At 34.6% G+C, this 19275-nt stretch overlaps 1 protein-coding gene across 2 annotated transcripts; it reads right to left on the bottom strand.

Annotated features, from left to right (window-relative positions):
* Positions 1–5581: 5581 nt before the first annotated feature.
* On the bottom strand, positions 5582–17954 carry LOC135584773 (protein DNA-DAMAGE INDUCIBLE 1-like). Of its 2 annotated transcripts, XM_065083794.1 has the most exons (17): positions 17853–17954; positions 17633–17757; positions 17484–17516; positions 17261–17385; positions 16189–16297; positions 14382–14498; positions 13147–13212; positions 11877–11939; positions 11750–11794; positions 10134–10195; positions 9371–9464; positions 8836–8928; positions 8683–8752; positions 8385–8461; positions 6894–6951; positions 6698–6723; positions 5582–5933 (listed from the first exon to the last, which is right to left on the bottom strand). In XM_065083794.1, exons 2-17 carry the CDS (start codon positions 17696–17698, stop codon positions 5805–5807), a joined length of 1233 nt encoding a protein of 410 aa, XP_064939866.1. In that variant the 5' UTR covers positions 17699–17757; positions 17853–17954; the 3' UTR covers positions 5582–5804. The 2 variants fall into 2 exon arrangements, with proteins under 2 accessions (XP_064939866.1, XP_064939865.1); XM_065083793.1 differs by having other exon boundaries at positions 17633–17889.
* Positions 17955–19275: the final 1321 nt, after the last annotated feature.

Genomic DNA, 19275 nt, shown 5'->3' with positions numbered 1-19275 from the left:
GATGCATGAGCTTGTTTGTACTGCAATAGACGTTCTAAGGATAATAATATTGAGTCAATTTCAGAATTAGACTGTAAGATATTTTTTGCTGGCTTTAGTAGTTTTTGAAGCTAACTTGCGTATGCCTTGACTTCTACAGTTAAATAATAAACTTAACATCAAGATGAAAACATTATATGTTGGTTATTGAATATACTTTTATATATTTGGATCTTTTTCTTTTACCTTTTCTTTTATCAGATATTAGATATTCCTGTATTTATAAATCTATGAATAAGGTCTTTTTTCTGGATTACTATGAGAAAATTAAACCTTATTCACCAACTAGTGGAACTAATATAACTGACATACTTAAGAGTCAATATTTTACAAAGTGATGAAGGTTTGTGTCCCATATGCATCTTTATGACGTGCTTGCTCGTCTTCGTACCTATATAACAATGCAATCAAAATTTTCTGGCCGAGCTGTTACCTTATTTGTAAATTGTAAAAATTGTAAGAATTTAACAAACTCTTCCTTCTTAGTTTTTATGTAGATGGAAAAAGATATAGGTGATGAACAGTCTGTTCATTTCGATGAAAATGTGGCAAGTCTTTAAGTTTTGGTACAACTAATATGAATCCCTTTTTCATTAGTTGATATATCAAAACCTTAGTCACAATGGGGAGCATATTAAGTCAGTGATTAAACAATTTTATAGGTCCTTAATCACAATCTATTACTACTAATGATGGTTTCCAGTGCAATGAATTCATTGCAAGTTATAACACAGGGCCATTCTAACATTTCAAGGACATCTTTTCTCTTCTTGGCATGACTATGCATATCCTATTGATTTTTCCCTTCTTCTAGTTTAATGTACATTAATACTATAGTCCTTTTGTCATGAACTTTATTTGGAAAAAGAAGATAACAGTTTTATTCAATGATTACAATTTTGAACCATACCTATATACCAACCAATGATCAACACGGTATGCCCAAAAAAAAAAAAAAGCTTCAAAAATACTTGAAAAATAGAAAAAAGTTAGATTAGGGTTTTTAAGTTGAAAATAAATATAAATTTAGTATAATTTAGCAAAAATAATCTAAATTAGGAAAGAATAGTGACATTTTTTTCGGGCTTTGAGGAGTAATTTTGTGGTGCATCCTAAATCGTCCTTACATTAATAATAAATTATCTACAAAGAAATGATTTGAATTGTTAAATGTGAGTAAGAATGAGTTTGAGAGAGTTAAAGAGATTAAGAGAATGATATAAGCTGAAAGAGGGGGCAAGGAAAAGGTTTAAAAACCCTTTCTTATGGTTCAAATGGTTGAAATAGGCGATCTTAGCCTTTGATTGGTAACGGTCGAAATCCGATTATTTACGATCGGTACTGGTCGGTAACGATTAGATTTCGATCATTACCGTCCGGTATGAACCTCGCATTGCCTGATATGAGGTTAGGATACAGTACCGCTTGATAGAGGGCGCTCTGCGTATCAATCCCCTGTTGGACCAGTATGTATAGCTCGTATCGAGCGAGACGGGTCGATATTGGGAACCCTAATTTTATTTCCTATCATCACTTTAAATATACCAATGCTTCTTTCTATTCAACTGCTGTTGCTAATGTTTCCTCATTGCATACCACCTATTCCAATAAAGAAGACAACTTGTAAATGAACTATGTAAATAGTGTGGACAACTTGGTATATTTTTAAATGAAATCTTGTACATAGTAAACAGGAAAGATGGAAAGCTTATTGTTTTGCTCTATTTAATTGTATGTATGAGCACTAGCATTGTTTGGCAAAAGCAAGAATACCATAATTCATGAATAACCAATAAAAAGGAAAAAAAAATACCATGTCTCTTTTAGTCTTTAGTCAACAACATATTCTCTGTTTAACCTTAACTTTTGCCTATAACAATCCAAAATTTCAAATTTTATTTTTCAATTCTCTCATATCACATGGATGTCCAAGGATGAATTTCCTATATGTTTCAGCTATTAATTTTTCACAACCTAAGAGTAAACTAAACACATGAAAGAAAGGAATAAATTTTGGAGTATAAATATGTATACTTCATTGCAACACTGAAAATTTTGAGGAGACCAAGAAATGTGGTTTCAATTACTACAAATTTGAAACTTAAATGGCAATTTACTGTTGAGGTTGGATATTTTTAGAACTAGGGGGACAAAAATTTAATATTTTTTTTATAGAAAAAAATTATGTCAGAGGAGAACTCGATATCGACTTTGTGTAAATCAAATTAAAGGACTTTATTGTTTTGAGAAAAGACTGCAGATTTTCCCTTAGCTTTTAACTCTACCTTTGTGTAGTTATCATAGCATTGTAATCGTATTTGTGTAACATCAACCAAAATAAAATGTAGTAAGTCAGGAACAAGCTAGAAGGCAAGCGTTGATACAATGATAAGGTTGCTGTCTTTCCAACTTGGGCAACTAGAGTTCATGGTTTCTTTGAGGCCAACAACTCTACTCTCACCAAGAGCCTCGCTGTGCTTCTCATATTTGGCCTTTCTGTCTCACCCATCCCCCATGAGTGGCCATGTGCTTCTGGACTTCATCGTCCTCCTCGGTATTCGCCCTCCAGGAATAATGGTTTTCTCAACATCCATAATCTCATGCAGCAGAAAACACTCCGGCAATAGTGGGATTTCACAGACTGAGGAAAATGGATCTCTGGGACACGAGATTGTGTACAGTATAAAAGATGAGTTTTTGGAGCAAAAATTACGGGTGGAAAAGGTGATGAAATCAGAAGTGATCAAGTCTCGGGTATCAATGGTTTTCACTAAGTTGTTCGGTTGATGGTAGAGAGAAGAGGTTGGAAGAGAATAGATACCACCACATTAGTGTGACTCTGATGAGTACACATGGTGTATCTGGTGGTACAAGGGAGGGGATGATTGAGAAATTGAAGAGAGCTATATCTGGTGGAATTGGAGGTGGAGGATATGTCATATCTCCATGCAGGCCATGCTGGAACTAGGGGGAACAGTGGTGGGAGAGACCTATTTCAAGAATAAGAATTATCTCGGAAGAGTTTGGTGAAGAGACCCAGGCTTATCTTGGAGCTGCTGCAAGAGAAGTTAGACAGTGGATCACATACACTTTCTATCGATGCTAAGACTCTGAGGTACAGTGTGGTTAAAGATGCATTAGTCATGATAATGTTATTGTTTTTCTTTCTGTTGCTTCCAATTGCACCTATTCTGTTAAATTCTCAGATCAGTTGCATTAAGATGTGTCGCTATCTCTAAGGGAATATCTCTCTTTTTTTTTTTAAAGATTTTACAGAATTGCTGATTCAGATAGTGAAAGGCCTCTACCCAGTGCTAGATAATTGATGCACTGTTATTTTACCTTGACAACAAAATATCGGAGATGAAAATGATGATTTCTGTCTGCAATAGGAGGTATGAAATTTATTGGATTTTTCTTGCTTTCTTTTTCTTTAGTTGGGATCTGATTTTGAATAATGCTATACCAGGGAAACCATTTAGATTCTGCTTGCCAGTGCCAAATTTCTAGTGAGCTTCTATGAAGAAGCATTTTGCATTCCTATGACTCAGGCAATTGTTTCATGAACTTTACTATCATACTGGAGGATATACACCATAAGAGTGTCATTTCATGAACATCCTTCTGTTGTTTATGCCTCAGGCTTATGTCAAGTCTGTGATTCTACTGTTTAAGACTCAAAGAATGGTTGAGATCATGTTTTAAGTTCATTTGATTCCGATTTATATCTCGGTCATCGGAATTAATCACATGCCCAATATCAGGGGGCTTCCCTTGTTGCAATTTCCTTCTGAATTTTCTAAAGCAATCTTCTGCTCCCATATTGGAAGATCAAAAGTGAGAAGTTGCATGGTTTTAGTTGCACACATGATGTTTAATATTTCAATGGATTGTTCATCTTTGATTCAAAAGCCTTACATTTCTTGTATTTGCTGGATCTGATGCTTCTTGTCGTATGTTCAATGGTCAAATCCACTGCATTAAATTTCTTGAATCAACCAACAAGAACGAGGCTTTATTTCCAACATTTGGTGTTATCCAGTTGCCTTTGTTTTCAACTTATATAAGCCTGCTACATCTTATGCTCAATTGGTGCTATCTCTAACTTGGCATCATTACAGTCATTTGTTGCTTTGTTTCTCATAGGAAAACAGCCATTAATTTCCTTTATTCAGTTAATCCAACTCCTTAGAAGGCTGTTTCTTGGTTGCCACCAACATGATCTGCAAAATATGTCTGTCAATGTTGGCAGAAATAAATCAATTAGTCATGCATTGATTACAATTTATGTGGTTCGAGGTAGGTACGTACGTGATATATCACTAACATTCTGTAGCCTCGTTAATTTCCCTCATGTGACTTCTTTATTACTTTCAATTAAAGTTCTCTTGGGTGCAATCTTTCTAACATGTAAAGCTTTCCCTGTTGGATAAGAAGTTTGTTCATGGAAAAATCTCATTAACCAATCATGTTCTTTTGTTTGTTTGTTCAAGCGTTCTCAGTTGTCATTGAGATGATTCTGACAATGTTATCTCTTTCATTAATTTTATATTTGTATTCATTGAAGTCCCACTATTGTAACAAGCTCACTATTTGGGCACTGAGCGAGGGTCTTAAGATGTTTATGTAAAGGATAAGGGATGAAAACGAGATTGGAACTTAAAGATTTTATGATAAATTATTAATTTTTTTATCCGTCTAGATAATCGACACCTTTTTAAGACGGGATGGTGATTTGAGGTTGGTGATGTGAGTTGAATAAGGATTTAAGAAAATTTCACGAAAAGGATATTTAATTGTTTTTTAATTAACTTAAATAATGTTTTATATAAGTCAATGGTGGAAAAAACATTATATGATTAACGTGGATGATTTTGATCCTAAGTATTTGTTGCGTCAAAGGGTCTTTTTGATGGCCTTCGATGAGAATTCATAGGTATTACATATAGTATCATATCAGTGTTTCGAAGTTGGTTCGGTACGATACCGACATTTCGAAGTTGGTTCGGTACGATACCGACATATCGAGCGGTATACCATTAAGATATGAATAGTCTAATATGAAATTTACTTGTCGCTCGTTAAGCCTATAAGTTGGGTAGTGTACTGTTTAATTCTTTTTGTTCTTTTTTTTTGTTGTAAGTTGTAACCCTAATAAACATTCTAAATACTTTACTGGCTGCCGGGGCACGAAACTTTGTGTCTGTTGACCGTGCAATACTGACTGATGTCATTGAAATTTTGACAAGGTGCTAAAATATCCATCCTGATGTTCTAATGAAAGTTGCAGCCAAAAAGATGAATGAATCTTTGTTTTCTAAAAAATCAATGTAGTTTTACGATGTAGTTCTAATGTACTTATTATTGTAATTCGACAAAGGGGTCATTAATTTCTCATGTAAACCAAAACACCAATGATAACCTATTTAGATAAAAAGATCGACAGAAGACGTATGCATGAGCATTCGGCAAAAGAACACCACAGTTTCTAAAGACATAAATCCTGGAGTAAAGATCAACAACACAATTGCCAACGTTCGTGTGTTTCCAGTCGAAGAAAATTAGCAATTCATGATGCAAAATATTAAAATCACAATGTTGTGACGGCAAATGACCCTCGTTTTCTTGCTCATTGACAACCTTTCTGATCAGAATTCTCAAATATAAACATGCCCTGGCAGGAAACATCCATTGATGCTTGTTTGGTTGAGCAAATTAGTTCTGGTTCCCAAATGAATAGTTTATAATTCAAGAAAATAAAATGCTTAACCACCAAATAAAAATGCAGCAGCTTTGTCTTCATTGCCATTAAACAGTCTAAGGGCCTGTGTTGCTGATGCTCTGTCAAATCCAAGCTCCACAAGCTTATTGACTTTCGCCTCAAAATCAGCATCCTGTATAGAATGAACACGAGTGCCAACATAAGCATCACATACGGCAACATCAAGAACCGAGTAAAAAACTGTTGGTGATAGTCATACACATTTCTACAAAGAATGGCACAATACCATGTAAAAAAGGGTTATTAATTCGATAAAGGGTTTTCCTGTATGAGATAAATAGCTAGGACTAGGTTGTTGTCAATGTATCTAATGATGATCAAACACACCAAGCAAGAAAGATCATTTGAAGAAATTTTTGGCCTGAAATCATAGAAGGTGAAATTGATAGATAGGTGTTATTAATATATCTCTATAGTTGCCCAGCTTACTGGTTTTCAGCATTGTGCAAAATTTCCAAGAAAGCAAATGGCAAACATAGGTAGCTTGTGAAAAGTTTGTCCGAATACATGACAATAGAGAACACAAAGCAAGAGACGACCAGTTGATGAAATTTGGTCTGAAATCAAATGGTTTAAGTGAATATATCATCTTTGAGCTTACAGCAAATTGCAGCAAAAACAATTAATGGCTAGATCATTCTTTGATACTGCTTGATCATGCAATAAAAGACAGAGTTGATTAATATAAATAAATTATTCACAGAAGGCAACAGGAGAATTTAGTATGAAAGAATAGAAGCATGTGAAACCTAGCATTAGAAAACAGCCATTGTTAGTTGCATAACCATATCTAGTAACCTTTCTGTTGAAGATGCTTACACAAACATTTTACATACACAAGAGTTTTAAAAAGTATTTATAGTACTAGGCATTCACCTGTGTACGATCATTTGTAGGGGTTCCTGCAAAGAAAGAATTAAAGAGAAGTTAAAAAAGGCATCACAAAGTGATCATTAATGATCACACACAAAGAGATGTCGTAACATGAGATTGAGAATCAAAATACTTATAAGGACACCACATAAATACATAACAAGCAAGGAAGCTATAGAGAAGATGTTGCGAATCTAACCAGAAGACTGGTTTTTTGCAGAGATATCCAGAGTCTTCTCTTGTGCACCTGATGATTCCTAAGGCATTACAGAATGCAAATTAATGATATACGATAAAATCTTAGATAATTACTCCAAATGAAAACAATGAACTAGCACTATAATCTGTCAAGAAGCTGTTTGGATGTAGCATAGTGGTGGTAGCAGATTTACAAGATATGTGAACCTATGGAGAACTTAATGAAGTAGAACCACAGAACAAGAATGAAAAGCATAGTGAGTACACCTGGAGTAGAGCTAGAAATTGCAGATCTAATCCAAGTATAGAATATGCAACAATTTGATGTTAAACTAGCAAGTAGTAGTACGAAAATTAGTTGACTAACTTCTATATATGCTGCTACTGCAAGCTTCATTATGTTCACAATGGCCATCCATTTTATCTTGTCTTGTGTTATTTGGATCCTAAAATACAACTTAAAGTGCCTTTATTCTTGGCCACCCAAATATTTTAAGACTGATAATTTTCCTAGTATAGCTATGTCTTGTGTTTTCTAATGCAATATTTATCCATCTTATCAACTTCAGTCATGACTAACTAATTTCCACAACCTGAGCTTAAAATAATATTCTTACTGCATTCACAGATATCGTAGCTGAAAAATAAAGCACAATCCCCTGGCACTGCAGAAAAATAAAGAATAATCTCATTGCCCCACAATCGGAGCTTAAAATAACGTTCTTTTTGCATTCACAGATATCTTTGCTGAAAAATAAAGCATAATCTCATGGCACTGCAGAAACACCTGTCAAATTTGCTGATCCATTCCTAATAATTTTTATATCTTTCCAGAGATCCACAACACAAAATTTGAGGCAATACAACAGCATGGCATGCTAACATTAGTGGAAGTGCATGGTGCATGCAATCAAGTAAAGATTGCAGCCAATTATTTTCAAAATTATCATTCTGAAAGGAACTTTCATTGCAGGTATTTACAAAAAGTAAGGCCACAGCTGCAGTGTTGGAAGGCAAAAGTGGAAAAGTAACCCAGTAAGAAATCCTGGCAGTTACTGCTGGAGCTAACAAAGAAGTTATAACTACACTGTGCAGGAGAAAAAAAAACACAAGGACATACTTCTGGCACTGGGCTTTGTTAATAGATGTCCTTGTGCATTTTGGTCACACATGGTGGCAGACAGAAAATTTGCTTTTGTTGTTTCTATGCAAGATGATTAATTAAAGAATTTGATTTGGTTAGTCAATTGTCACATGCACTAAAAATTGACAAATTAAATTTGCAAATCATAATGCTCCACAAAGAAAGCATGTCATCTGTCATTACAAATTAACTTTATAATTATAAGTTTACATTTTCATCATAAGCTGCAGAAGATGAAAACACAGATGTGAGATACACTGGATATGAAAACAAGTGAAAGAGTGCACAGCAGAGAGGTGCAGGAATTGAAATAATGGGAAAGCTTATCCATGTGAAAGTGTTGCTTACTGGAGCAGATCCTGGGCCAAGAGAAGCTTGCTTTGAGAATCTTTCTTCATCACGGATATGTGAGGGGATGTCTTTCTCTGCAAAAAATGTCATTTTAGTTGAATCATTCAAAACCATTCCAACTTAGTAGTAAAAGAAAGTTACATAGCAAATAAGTAGTGGTATTACAATACACTTTTGACAAACAAAACCACAAACATGGTAAGCAACCAGCAAAAAGAACTAAATTTAACACATCCAATACAAAAGAAAAGGACCAGGATGATGAATCATATGCTTCTTGAACATTCAAATATACCTTGCAAAAATGGCACTGAAACCTCTCCACCACCCACTCTTAGAACATTTTCCTTCAAATCAATTATGCACTGCAAATGTCAAACATAAAGAGTACTTGAAAGGTCAGGATATATTAGGTAATATAAGAATTCCAATTCTGCTAGCATGTTACCTGATGTTTACGCAGCATATCAAGCCCAAAAAGGAACTCCATATTGGGTGCATCCAACACAGTGAAGGAGCAGTGATAAAATACATGGCCAATCTATGATCAAGAAAGACTACTAATTATTGATTGGAAAATAGGACAAGCAGAAGAATCGTCAGGTCTAAGTTAAAGAATGTGTCAACAGTGTAGATAAATAGAAGTTACAAATATTTATATAATAATTTGTGCCAAAAATTAATTAATTTGAAGTAACAAAAAGGCTGCCGAGGGGATAAGTTACACAACCATCTCCTCTTGCAAATTACTTTACCATTTACCAGATGGCAGTATTTAAGTGGTGGGGCAATAAAAAAGTTTGGTGAATGTTATACAAAGATGAAAGTATTAAAGAAAAACCCTGGTTCATGTTATTTAAAATCAAATTAGTAAACTGATGCAATACAATTGGCTTCAATAGAAAACAAAAAACTTCAATGCTAGATGAAATGGTGGAAAAGACCAGCTCATAAGCAAAAAAATTAAAAATGTGCAAACAAACCTTAATTGGTGCTACATGTATTCGACCTATTATCTCTGATTGCCCAACCCCAACAGCAATGCCCTTGTAACGCTGATCAAGTAGTCTCAATAGCCTGATATAGAAACAGAACAAAGTGCTTCAGAGAAACAGGATATAACAGTTTAGCCTTCGTTAAGTTGCATAAGAGAATAGGCATATCTTCAGTTGATATGCAACAAAGCTTACATATCTATCAAACAACAAGCTGCCTGTAAATATACAAGTAGTCAAGGTTTGCAATACCGTATAGTATGGCTTGGTATGCATGACTAATACAAGGTATTCCAGGTGGTATTCCCAGTAACAGATCTACGTTTGCAGTACAGGACCTGTACCACCCAGCACGCCTGGTATAAGGTTGATACCATCTAGTACAGGACGATACAGGCTCCTTATTGGGAAATTTCTTTTTTTTTCCCTGTTTTGTAGCCTTTTTATGGTTTTTTTCAAAACTTGGTACATACCAGCATGCTGACATGGTACACCATTATGGACTGATAGGTATACGAAATTGCAAACTTTGCAAGTAACTATACACATGTGATCATACATGTTCTCTGTGTATAGTGATTTTATCTCGATGATGTCCATCTCCATGTCAATCTATCAAAAGATAAAAAGGGGAAGCCTGGTGTATGAGGCTCCTTCCACCATGGGAACTGATGAGGGTCAGATGCATACAACATAACCCCAATTTATAATAAAACAATAGCCACTGATGTGAAAAAATCACTGAACATACCCACAACGCTCAGCACAGCTTTTCGAGATTATTGTAGATTGTGCTCCACTATCAACGAAAGCCTGGAAAGAGAAGTGAAAAAGTATTTAAAATAAAATCTTAACTAACTATCCTAATAAATCAGGGGAAACTAAGAGTAGACCAACTACAACTAAGAACAAGAGGGAAATTAATCCAATGCCTTTCAGCAGAAGGATGGTAACTAAATTGAAGGTTTCTCCATAAATATATACATGATTGAAGGCTCTATTTCATAAGGAACATGCAAGTTATCTTAGAATAGTTGCAACACTATTTTGATGAAAGTTTATGTTTCAGCAAATCTGAAAAAGCATATTTGTCCCCAGTTGTTTATCAAAGAGTTATAGTATTTGATGTATCTGTAAGGAGCAGGATACAATTTGAAGAACCAATGATTTACATCTAACTGTTCACACAAAATATATAGATAGAAAAAAACATGATTCACATGGCTGAATTTTGAATGGTAGAATATCTTTAAAAATGCAAACTTCCCCATTTCAAGATCATGCTAGTAGTTTCTGAAATCAATCTTCACCAATCAGAACTTAATTAGGCTCAGTACATGACATGCCTGGGTAGGCTTATCTGACAATAATTTGTATTGGCATATGATCTGTGTCTTAGAATGGATAAGGTTTACCAAACCAAAACTTGCTTTCATGTCTTCTTCCACATTCTTGTGGGCTCCCTTAACAAACTTGGAGTCTTTGTTTCCCATCTACACAAACTTTAAGATTGCAGCACCAAATGGCCATGCCAGATTCATGGCTAAGCCAGTCTCTTGTGCTGAATTGCCTACAGTAGGAGGTTATATAACTGATACTATGTTACTGAAAGGTAGCCATGAAACAAATTGTTTTAATTTATTATAATACCACATTTGAAAGTAGGCTATAATTTGAGATAGCATATCAGTACCCACATCCAAGATATTTGGCAAGAAGAAAGTTTTATGTTCGCACTAAACAGTCTAAGCTCATTACTTTTGGAGAGTAGTTGTCCATAGCTTGCCAAGAATTGGTGTTAGGGTGTACAGAGTCTTCGGCCGTCAAGTAATTAGCAAAAATAATGAACAGAAGAATAAAAAAGGATGACTGGAGAACAATATCAAAGTAACTATCTGAAGTCTAAACTCTAAACAATTAACACCATATCATACATCTTTAACATATAAGTATAAGAAGATACACGATAACTTCAGATATAATTGGATGGTACTTAGGCAAGTCCCTGGATTGATGTATCATTGATTGAATTCAGTATTAACTTGCCCTAAATTTGATGTGCAAAGAAATTTTGAGGCAATTATACAAACTTCTTTTGATAATTCTCCAAGTATTCTAATATTGAAGTCATGTTGAGAAACTTATTATAGTGAGCAACAGAGTTTTCTGAAATGTAAGTGAGTAATTTATCCCACATTATTATCCAAAAATTTCAATTAATAAAGTTAAAATGCATAATTGAGAATGAAAAGATAATGTACTTGTAGGTAAACAAAATTTCATCGTCAGCATAGAAAGGAGCAGTACGATAATAAAGAAAATAATGTCATGGCTCTAAGACAAAAAGGATGCTAGAATTTGACATACCTTCAAAGGTACTCCATTGACTTCCATATCTACATACAACATAACCTACAAATGGGACGGTATAAGATGAAAGACAAACAAAGATTAATTCTAAATAAAACAGAAATGTAACAAGCATACAACATACCACTCGTGCAAAAGCTTCAGGGTTGTGTTCTAAAGCAGCCTCCCAATTTTCATCAATTCCTTTCTGAAATTTGATTGTTGATTAGCAACTAAGCATAGAAAAGATAAAATAAGCACCAAACATTTTACCATGCAGAGGCTAATAAACAAAAATACTCCAATTTCAACATGGTTATGATGTTAAAGTCCATGACCCATTTGAAAAATTCTGTATGAAGCTCTTCCATCTGAAGCATGCACAAATATCCTTTAGTGGTTTCAACTTTCAAACTCAAATCCTAACTAGACCTGGACTAAAGCAACAAGCTACTAGATCCATACATCTATTATCTGACTATGAATCCATGATATTTGAAACTGTGGTAGTCTAACTCAAAGCTAATATGAAACTCAGCATGCACAGATAAATGTTGCAAACATGGAAGAATTAAAACATAGAAGGGTCAATATATGATGCTAGAAAAGTTCAATCATTGCTAAGATTGTGAATACTTCTCTCTTGAAGAGGCTCACTGGCTACTGGCATCTATTGAGTCTATCAAATGCTCACATAAAATGTAGAGAACGTATCCATAAATGTATGCTACATGCACTGAATGAGCAAATAACAGCATGATTAGTCATATCGCTATGAGAATTTTATATGAGCACCTTATAAAATGGTGCAAAGTTATTGGATTATAAGAAAGATTACCTGCAATGTGATATCTATTGATATCATGGCATGCAAAATGCAGTTATTTCTTCAAAAGAAATTTATTAAGAAAAACATAACTATATGCTATAGAATTTGTAATCTTTACAGAGAAATGTTAACAACATAGGGATTTAGGAGTAAATAAAATTTCTTTTCTTGGAAAAAGTTATGGATTCAGGACTTAAATATTAGTATCATATGGCGTGATTCATGACTTTGCAATAAAAGTTGATCTTTGAGCAATGAACTGCATTTTAAATAAAATAACAAGAAAAGTGTTCTTACCATTAAGTCTAAGAACTAAATCATTTTCATCAAACAAATGATCAAGTGTCTTCTAGTTTAGGTTAAAAGCAATTGCACAAGCCTCTTGCCCAAAATGACAGAAAAAACAGTAGAATTTAGAATTAAAGCAAAGTATCTAATATTTTATAAAATAATAACAAAAAGCAGATAGCATGTTTCTAGAGTATCATCTAACAGGCTTTTATACAAAGCTTTCTATTTCCAATTAGATGACCAAGATAACTATAGCCTGATCAGTAAGATGAAAAGGCATTATGAGACAAAGAACCTGTCTGATAGATGCCTCAATCTTTTTCTGAGCTTCAACATCAAAAGGATCAGCATACATCAGAGCCTGGACATATAATATCATTACCATGTCAATCATCAGGATGTTAGAAAAGCATGAAGATAAGTTAAAAAGATACAGATCATGCTTCTATCAAACAAAATGTACTATCACCTAAATATGCCAAAAACATGTTTACCAAACTACACATAAAAACGCAAAATGTCATGATCTTATTGTGATAGAACTTGTAAATTGTAATATGTTAATTGGATTAGTCTATTTAATATGTCCAATGTGAATGAGAGAAGAATTGCATAAAACAAGCCCAGTGGTGTTCACAATTGTGAATGGTATAGCCACAACAAAAACCTAGACCCCAGACCCTGCCAACTACTGTTGGCTCTTCCTATGATATTGGCTTTGATTTTCACTAAAGCACCAGTTGAGACCTACAAAGGTGATGTTCGTGGATGTCAGAGATAGCCTTGCCCTTGCCAAAGCTTAAATCAGCATTGGAGGTAGGAGCAGTTTTGCCCCATAAGAACTCAATTCCATTCTCTTTTCTTGATATGGCATGCATGCCTCAGCAATATATATACTAGCAGCTGACCAGGGGCATCCAACAATAACAATAGGAGGTCATCAAAGGGATTGCAAAGAAACATACGATGAAAGAAAAGACGTGGACGATGATGTGGCCACAACCAGTCAATTGGTCTCAAGCCCACCAAATTTCTTATTGTGTAGCTAGAGCAACAGGTGAGAATTAACTGCAATGCAAACCATATATGGCATGAATGTAGATTAGTGCTATTCTGTAGTTGGCTGGCAGTAGTACAGCATCACTATCCTCTATGATATGATATGTATTGCTTACCTGTCATCAAATCATGACTGCCATTGACTAGATTTATTAAACTAAAGTGGCTCCAACTGTTTGTGCATAAAGGTACTATAATTTTTCATCATAGCATATTAAATTGGAAGCTTTAAAGGTGAAATTCACAAATAGGATAGATAGTGTTTGCTAAAATGATTCGTTTTTCCATTATATTTGTCACTAGTTAGGTCACATTAGGTGGTGACATAACAGTGATGATTGAAAATATTATCAAATTAAAGTAATACTAACATATTGCATCTTTTGCCTCAATCAGAGGGAAAATTGCTAGAACCAAAGCTAACAAAGTCAAGCGCAGGCAACATCAGAAGCGCTGAAACCAACTACTTACAAGCTCTTCCTCTTGCTTTCGCTGTAATTCGTTTCTCAGCCGATGGCGCTCTCGCAAGATACTCTGAAGTTCATTGAGGTCATCTCCAAGTATAGCTTGTGCCATTGGTGGATCATTCTGCAAGCTTTTTAGTTAATATCGACAGATGAAGTGAAAAAAGGAGTAGAATAGACAATGTTCCAAAATAAAAAAAACATAGACCCAAAGTAGTAGTGCACAAATAAAAAAGGACAAACCATCAACTCCAGTGCATTTACCATTTACCTAAATTGTTCAGAATCTTTGGCATCCACCTAGGTCTGAATGGGTTCAGGTAGCATCCCTCTAAATCCACTTTAATACATATTCATATCCATTGTTGCTAATCAAAATTTTTCACATATGAATATGAATATAAGGTTAAATCCTGCTGCATCCAGATGTTTGAAGGCATATGATAAACAGAAATATTAACTAAAAGAGAAAAGGGTAACTTGGAACTTGGGAGGTCTATCATTATGGTCTATTTTTCTAACCTTTCTTTTCATACTCATATTTGCTTTTAAGCTCTCCTATTTAAAAAATGGATGTGTTGGAACTAGTTCTCAACCATTTATTGCTTATTTACCTTTGTTATAAAGTCTATTTAAAGTACAACTTTACATTTTCTAAGAACATGCAAGGATTAGACTGAGATCTGATACACAATTTTATTTCAAATATGGGTTTCTAATATCACAATAACAACAACAAAGCCGTAAGTCTCAACTATTTGGATTTCTAATGCTAAACAAAAATTATTGTACCTACTCAAGACAAATATAGGTATTAATTTCAATATTGTTCGCAATTATATCACTTAACCAAAAGATATGGATATGGATATGCAAACATCTTATCATTATTTGATTTCTTTTTACAACCATACATCCACCAAAACAATAGGACTGGCATGCTCACTTGAATGTGACATAAACTGAACTCCATAGCAACAAAAAATTTGAGGTCATGCACAAGTAAACCCAGGCTGGTTGAGTGAAGATGTAAATAGGGATTGTAATTCTGAGCATACCTACAAACAGGCATCTGCCAGTATGATGGTCAATCAGTATGGCAAGTGAGCAATTTTGCCTGATCCAATCGACTTAACAGGCAGTAAAGTAACTAACTGGTACCAGGACGTACATAGCAGTATGTTGTAGTAGGTCCTTTTTATATATTTATAATTAATTGACAGTTATTGAAAACTTTTTTCCTTCTTCCCTCTCTCTCCTCCATTGTCTCCTTTTGCCCCACCTTTTCCTTCTACTCTTCTCCTCCTCGTCCTCGGTCAGCACCTCCTCCTCCTCCTGCCCTTCTCCTTAGGCACCTCCACCCCTCCGCATCACTACACTTCCTTGTCCTGCCATCACCTCCTCGTTGGCATCACCGCTGACCCACCTCCTGTTCCCCCCACTAGTACCTGTCATTATCACCTCTACCTCCACCTCCTCCCATCCTCTCGCCCTCACTCTTTAACTTTAGACCATAGGAATCATAGCATCCAAACTCCATGAGTCATAACCTCATTGTGTGGTTCCTCGTGTAGATTTCCAATGTACCATAGTCAGTTACTAAACCCCTTGATTGAACTCTCTTTTAAATTGTTCTAAGTTGTTCTCTTATATCTAAGGAACAAGACAAATGTAATGAAAGTGGGATTGCATTTAAATCAACTGCAAAAAAACTGATACTCTATAAGTAATAGAGCTTAATTGCTTGTGCATGAAGCAAGTTTCTAATATTTATCATAAAAAAATACTTCAGCAGACCATCATCTGTGATATACCTGAAGAAGTTGTGTTATCAACTGAGAGTCACGCCTAACATGATGCCGAAAGGATGCAGGATTCACAGCCGACCCATCGGTATTTAAAGTTAGTTCAGCAGATGATGCCCTGAAAAGAAGGAACTGAACATCTCAGGTAGAATTACTTGGATCAATTGCAATAGCTAAAGCCTAGATTAAGTAGAACAATTCTGCAGGATGAATTATGTACACAAGAAGAATGCTAGAATACTAAAATCAGATCCATTAATATAATCTCATGGAGCAAGGACCACCTCAGTCAAGAAACGTGATGATTATGATTATGCATATCCAATGTTGGATGTGTTGGTTATCCATTTGTTGAATTTGAGTAAAGAGTAGAATAGGGTGAAAGAAAAAAATAGCTTTGGAAAAACATCAGTTCTGGAAAATTGAAGGAACAAATATCACAGAAGATAATGGACAAGTTTTCCAGACTTAACATCCCATGGCCTGATCTGACACCACATTGACAATGCTTCGTCCGAGGGGAGGAAGCACATTGAGAAAGACTCATGTAGCCTTTTCATTGCAAAGTACATCTTTTTAAGAGCGAATTAATGAAAATTTTTAGAATATTTTGTATGTCCCACCTTATCTATATTCTCTTGTAACTTCACAACCACAAGTTTGTAAAAATTGTGATTCTTCCAATAATCATGTGGTTCAATCTACACTTACCGAAGGACTGCCATTAAGTGCAATAAATAAGACTAGGAGCCATTGTAGAGCCAGAGCAAGTCTCCTTAACTTCTAATAGATTGTGGAAACTTTCTAAGTAAAAATCAATTATTGCACACCAGGAATCCGTGGCACCAACCCACAAGTATCTCAGTGACATGATGTCACTACCGATGATTGCTAAGCTACAACAGGACATAATGTATTTCTCTTATAGCTTGGCACCATACTGCAAACTGCATCCGATGATGAAAAGAAACTACTCCAAATAAGATATAAGTTAAACCTTTTCCTATTTAATCACCTTGACTAAGAATTTATGAAAGTATGAGCGAATTCAGCAGATAGTGTTAGGCGATTGATTAACTACCGTGCAGCTTGAGGAACCATCATCACCATATCACCATCACCGACACCGATGGCGCTCAACCGGTCTGAATTCCTCATCTCCTTCCCATTGAAATGCAGCTGCTGCTGATGAAGAGAGACATTCGTCTGCCATAATCCACAACCACCATCCAATCGGAATAACCAAAAGCATACAAATAATCCCCAACAATTCCACTAACGAAACGCTTTCAAAGCACACATACCTCCACCTCAAGCAGCGCTTTGACATTCTCAACCTACACGACAGCAACTCAAAATCAATCACGAAAGTTTACAGCAAAGATTGAATCTTTACCGTCATCTCCGACAGAGAATTGCAATAAAATAGGGCTTCATAAGAAACGGATCTTACGGATTCATCGGGATCGACGTCAAGCGTAATGAACCGGTCGTCGGGGGTCATCACGGTGATCTTCATCTTCTGATTACCGAGCGATCGCTTGGACTTCCAACTAGAGAGGGAGGATTTTAGGGTTTCTGAAGAGAGATCTTTGGGATGAGAAAGGAGGTATCTAGAAGAAGATGCGGCAACAAGGAATAGCCGAACAGGGGCAGAGATTAAGAGATCTAACCCTCTTATTCGTCGTAATAAGGGATTCCAGTAGATCTCCGGCTTCTACTTGTCTTGCGGAGCAAGAAAAGAACGTGTTCGACGAAATAACCATTAGCAAATAAGACATGACGCACCTGCTGCAGCGTCGGGTGTTATCGGGTTGGATCCGCCTAACGTCCGCATCCGAATTGAAATTATAGAAGAAATTGGATTTTTAACACACGTATGACGGATGTATATCAAGGATCCAAACCCGATCAAGTTAATGGATTCAGCTTAAGATTCCGTCGACATATTCTTGTTACTCTTTGATTCCCGACTCCAATTGGCCTCACTGAGCAATTGGAGTCGGATTCACCTAATGTCCAAATCCGAGTCGAATTTATAGAAAATATCGGATTTTATACGTATCTGTGGAAAGTCAATTCCAAATGCTTGCTTTCCAAATATTTATTAAGTGATTATTGTGTTACAAATCAACTTAATAATGATAGTTTTCTACGACTCTAATCACCGATGATTTTTTTCTCTCTTAATATAAATTAAATTATCAAAAATAATATATTACTTTATTTAAATTATTATTAGTTTTTTTGTGCAATATGATTAAAGAAATTATTAAAATTAATTTCCTTAATCATATGAATAAATTAAAAATTTTATCGATCAATTAAATTATTAATTTATTTGTTCTTTAGAAAGTAAATAACTCAAATTTTATTTTTGTGTGTGAATCATAAAAAATAAATATCATAATTCTATTTTTATGTGTGAAAGTAAAATAAAAATAAAAAATAAATTATTATTTACTTTTCAAAGAGAGCTGATCGAGTAAAGGATCCCGAGGATAGGTAGGATCCTTTTTTTTAATTAAATTTTATTTATATTTTAAAATATGTGATATTAAAATTATTATAAATTATATTATGCATAATAATATTTTAATTTTAAAATTTATTATTAATAAATAATTATAATATTAGAGTGATTAGTTAATTTAATAATAGTCCTAATTCATTTGATTAAATATATTTATATTTTAAGAAATTATGTATGATTTTTTATGATTTAATTAGTTTTAAATTTAGAATTATGAATTTAAATTAGTTAATTTATAAAAATAAATAAATTTGAGGTTAATTATTATTTTATAATATTTTAAAGTACTTTGGAAAATATTAGAATATAATCTAATAAGAAAGATTAAATTAAAGTTTGATTTGAGTTAAGTTGATTGGTTAGACCAGCTCATGTGGATAGATATGACTCAATTCATGTAGATATGTATGACCCGGCTCATATGCCTAAGTATAGCTAAGTTTATGTGATCAGGTATGGTCAAACCCATATAGTCAGGGATGACCCAACTCATGTAGTCAGGTAAAGCTCAACCATATAGCCAAGCGTGACTCAACTTATATGACCAAGTATAGCTTAGCTTA

This window comes from Musa acuminata, chromosome BXJ1-9, assembly GCF_036884655.1.
Source record: "Musa acuminata AAA Group cultivar baxijiao chromosome BXJ1-9, Cavendish_Baxijiao_AAA, whole genome shotgun sequence".
Lineage (NCBI taxonomy): Eukaryota > Viridiplantae > Streptophyta > Magnoliopsida > Zingiberales > Musaceae > Musa > Musa acuminata.
The sequence above is the reverse complement of the archived record's forward strand: the minus strand, read 5'-3'. Positions and strand labels throughout refer to the sequence as shown.

What these genes read in the sequence shown, in the direction of transcription:
- LOC135584773 (XM_065083794.1), bottom strand. Translation starts at nt 17,698, where the DNA reads ATGAAGATCACCGTGATGACCCCCGACGACCGGTTCATTACGCTTGAC. An exon ending in ATGGTTCCTCAAGCTGCACG is followed by an intron (nt 16,298 to 17,260) that starts GTAGTTAATCAA and finishes CCTTCTTTTCAG; the next exon opens with GGCATCATCTGCTGAACTAA. An exon ending in ATATGCTGCGTAAACATCAG is followed by an intron (nt 8,753 to 8,835) that starts GTAACATGCTAG and finishes TGACATTTGCAG; the next exon opens with TGCATAATTGATTTGAAGGA.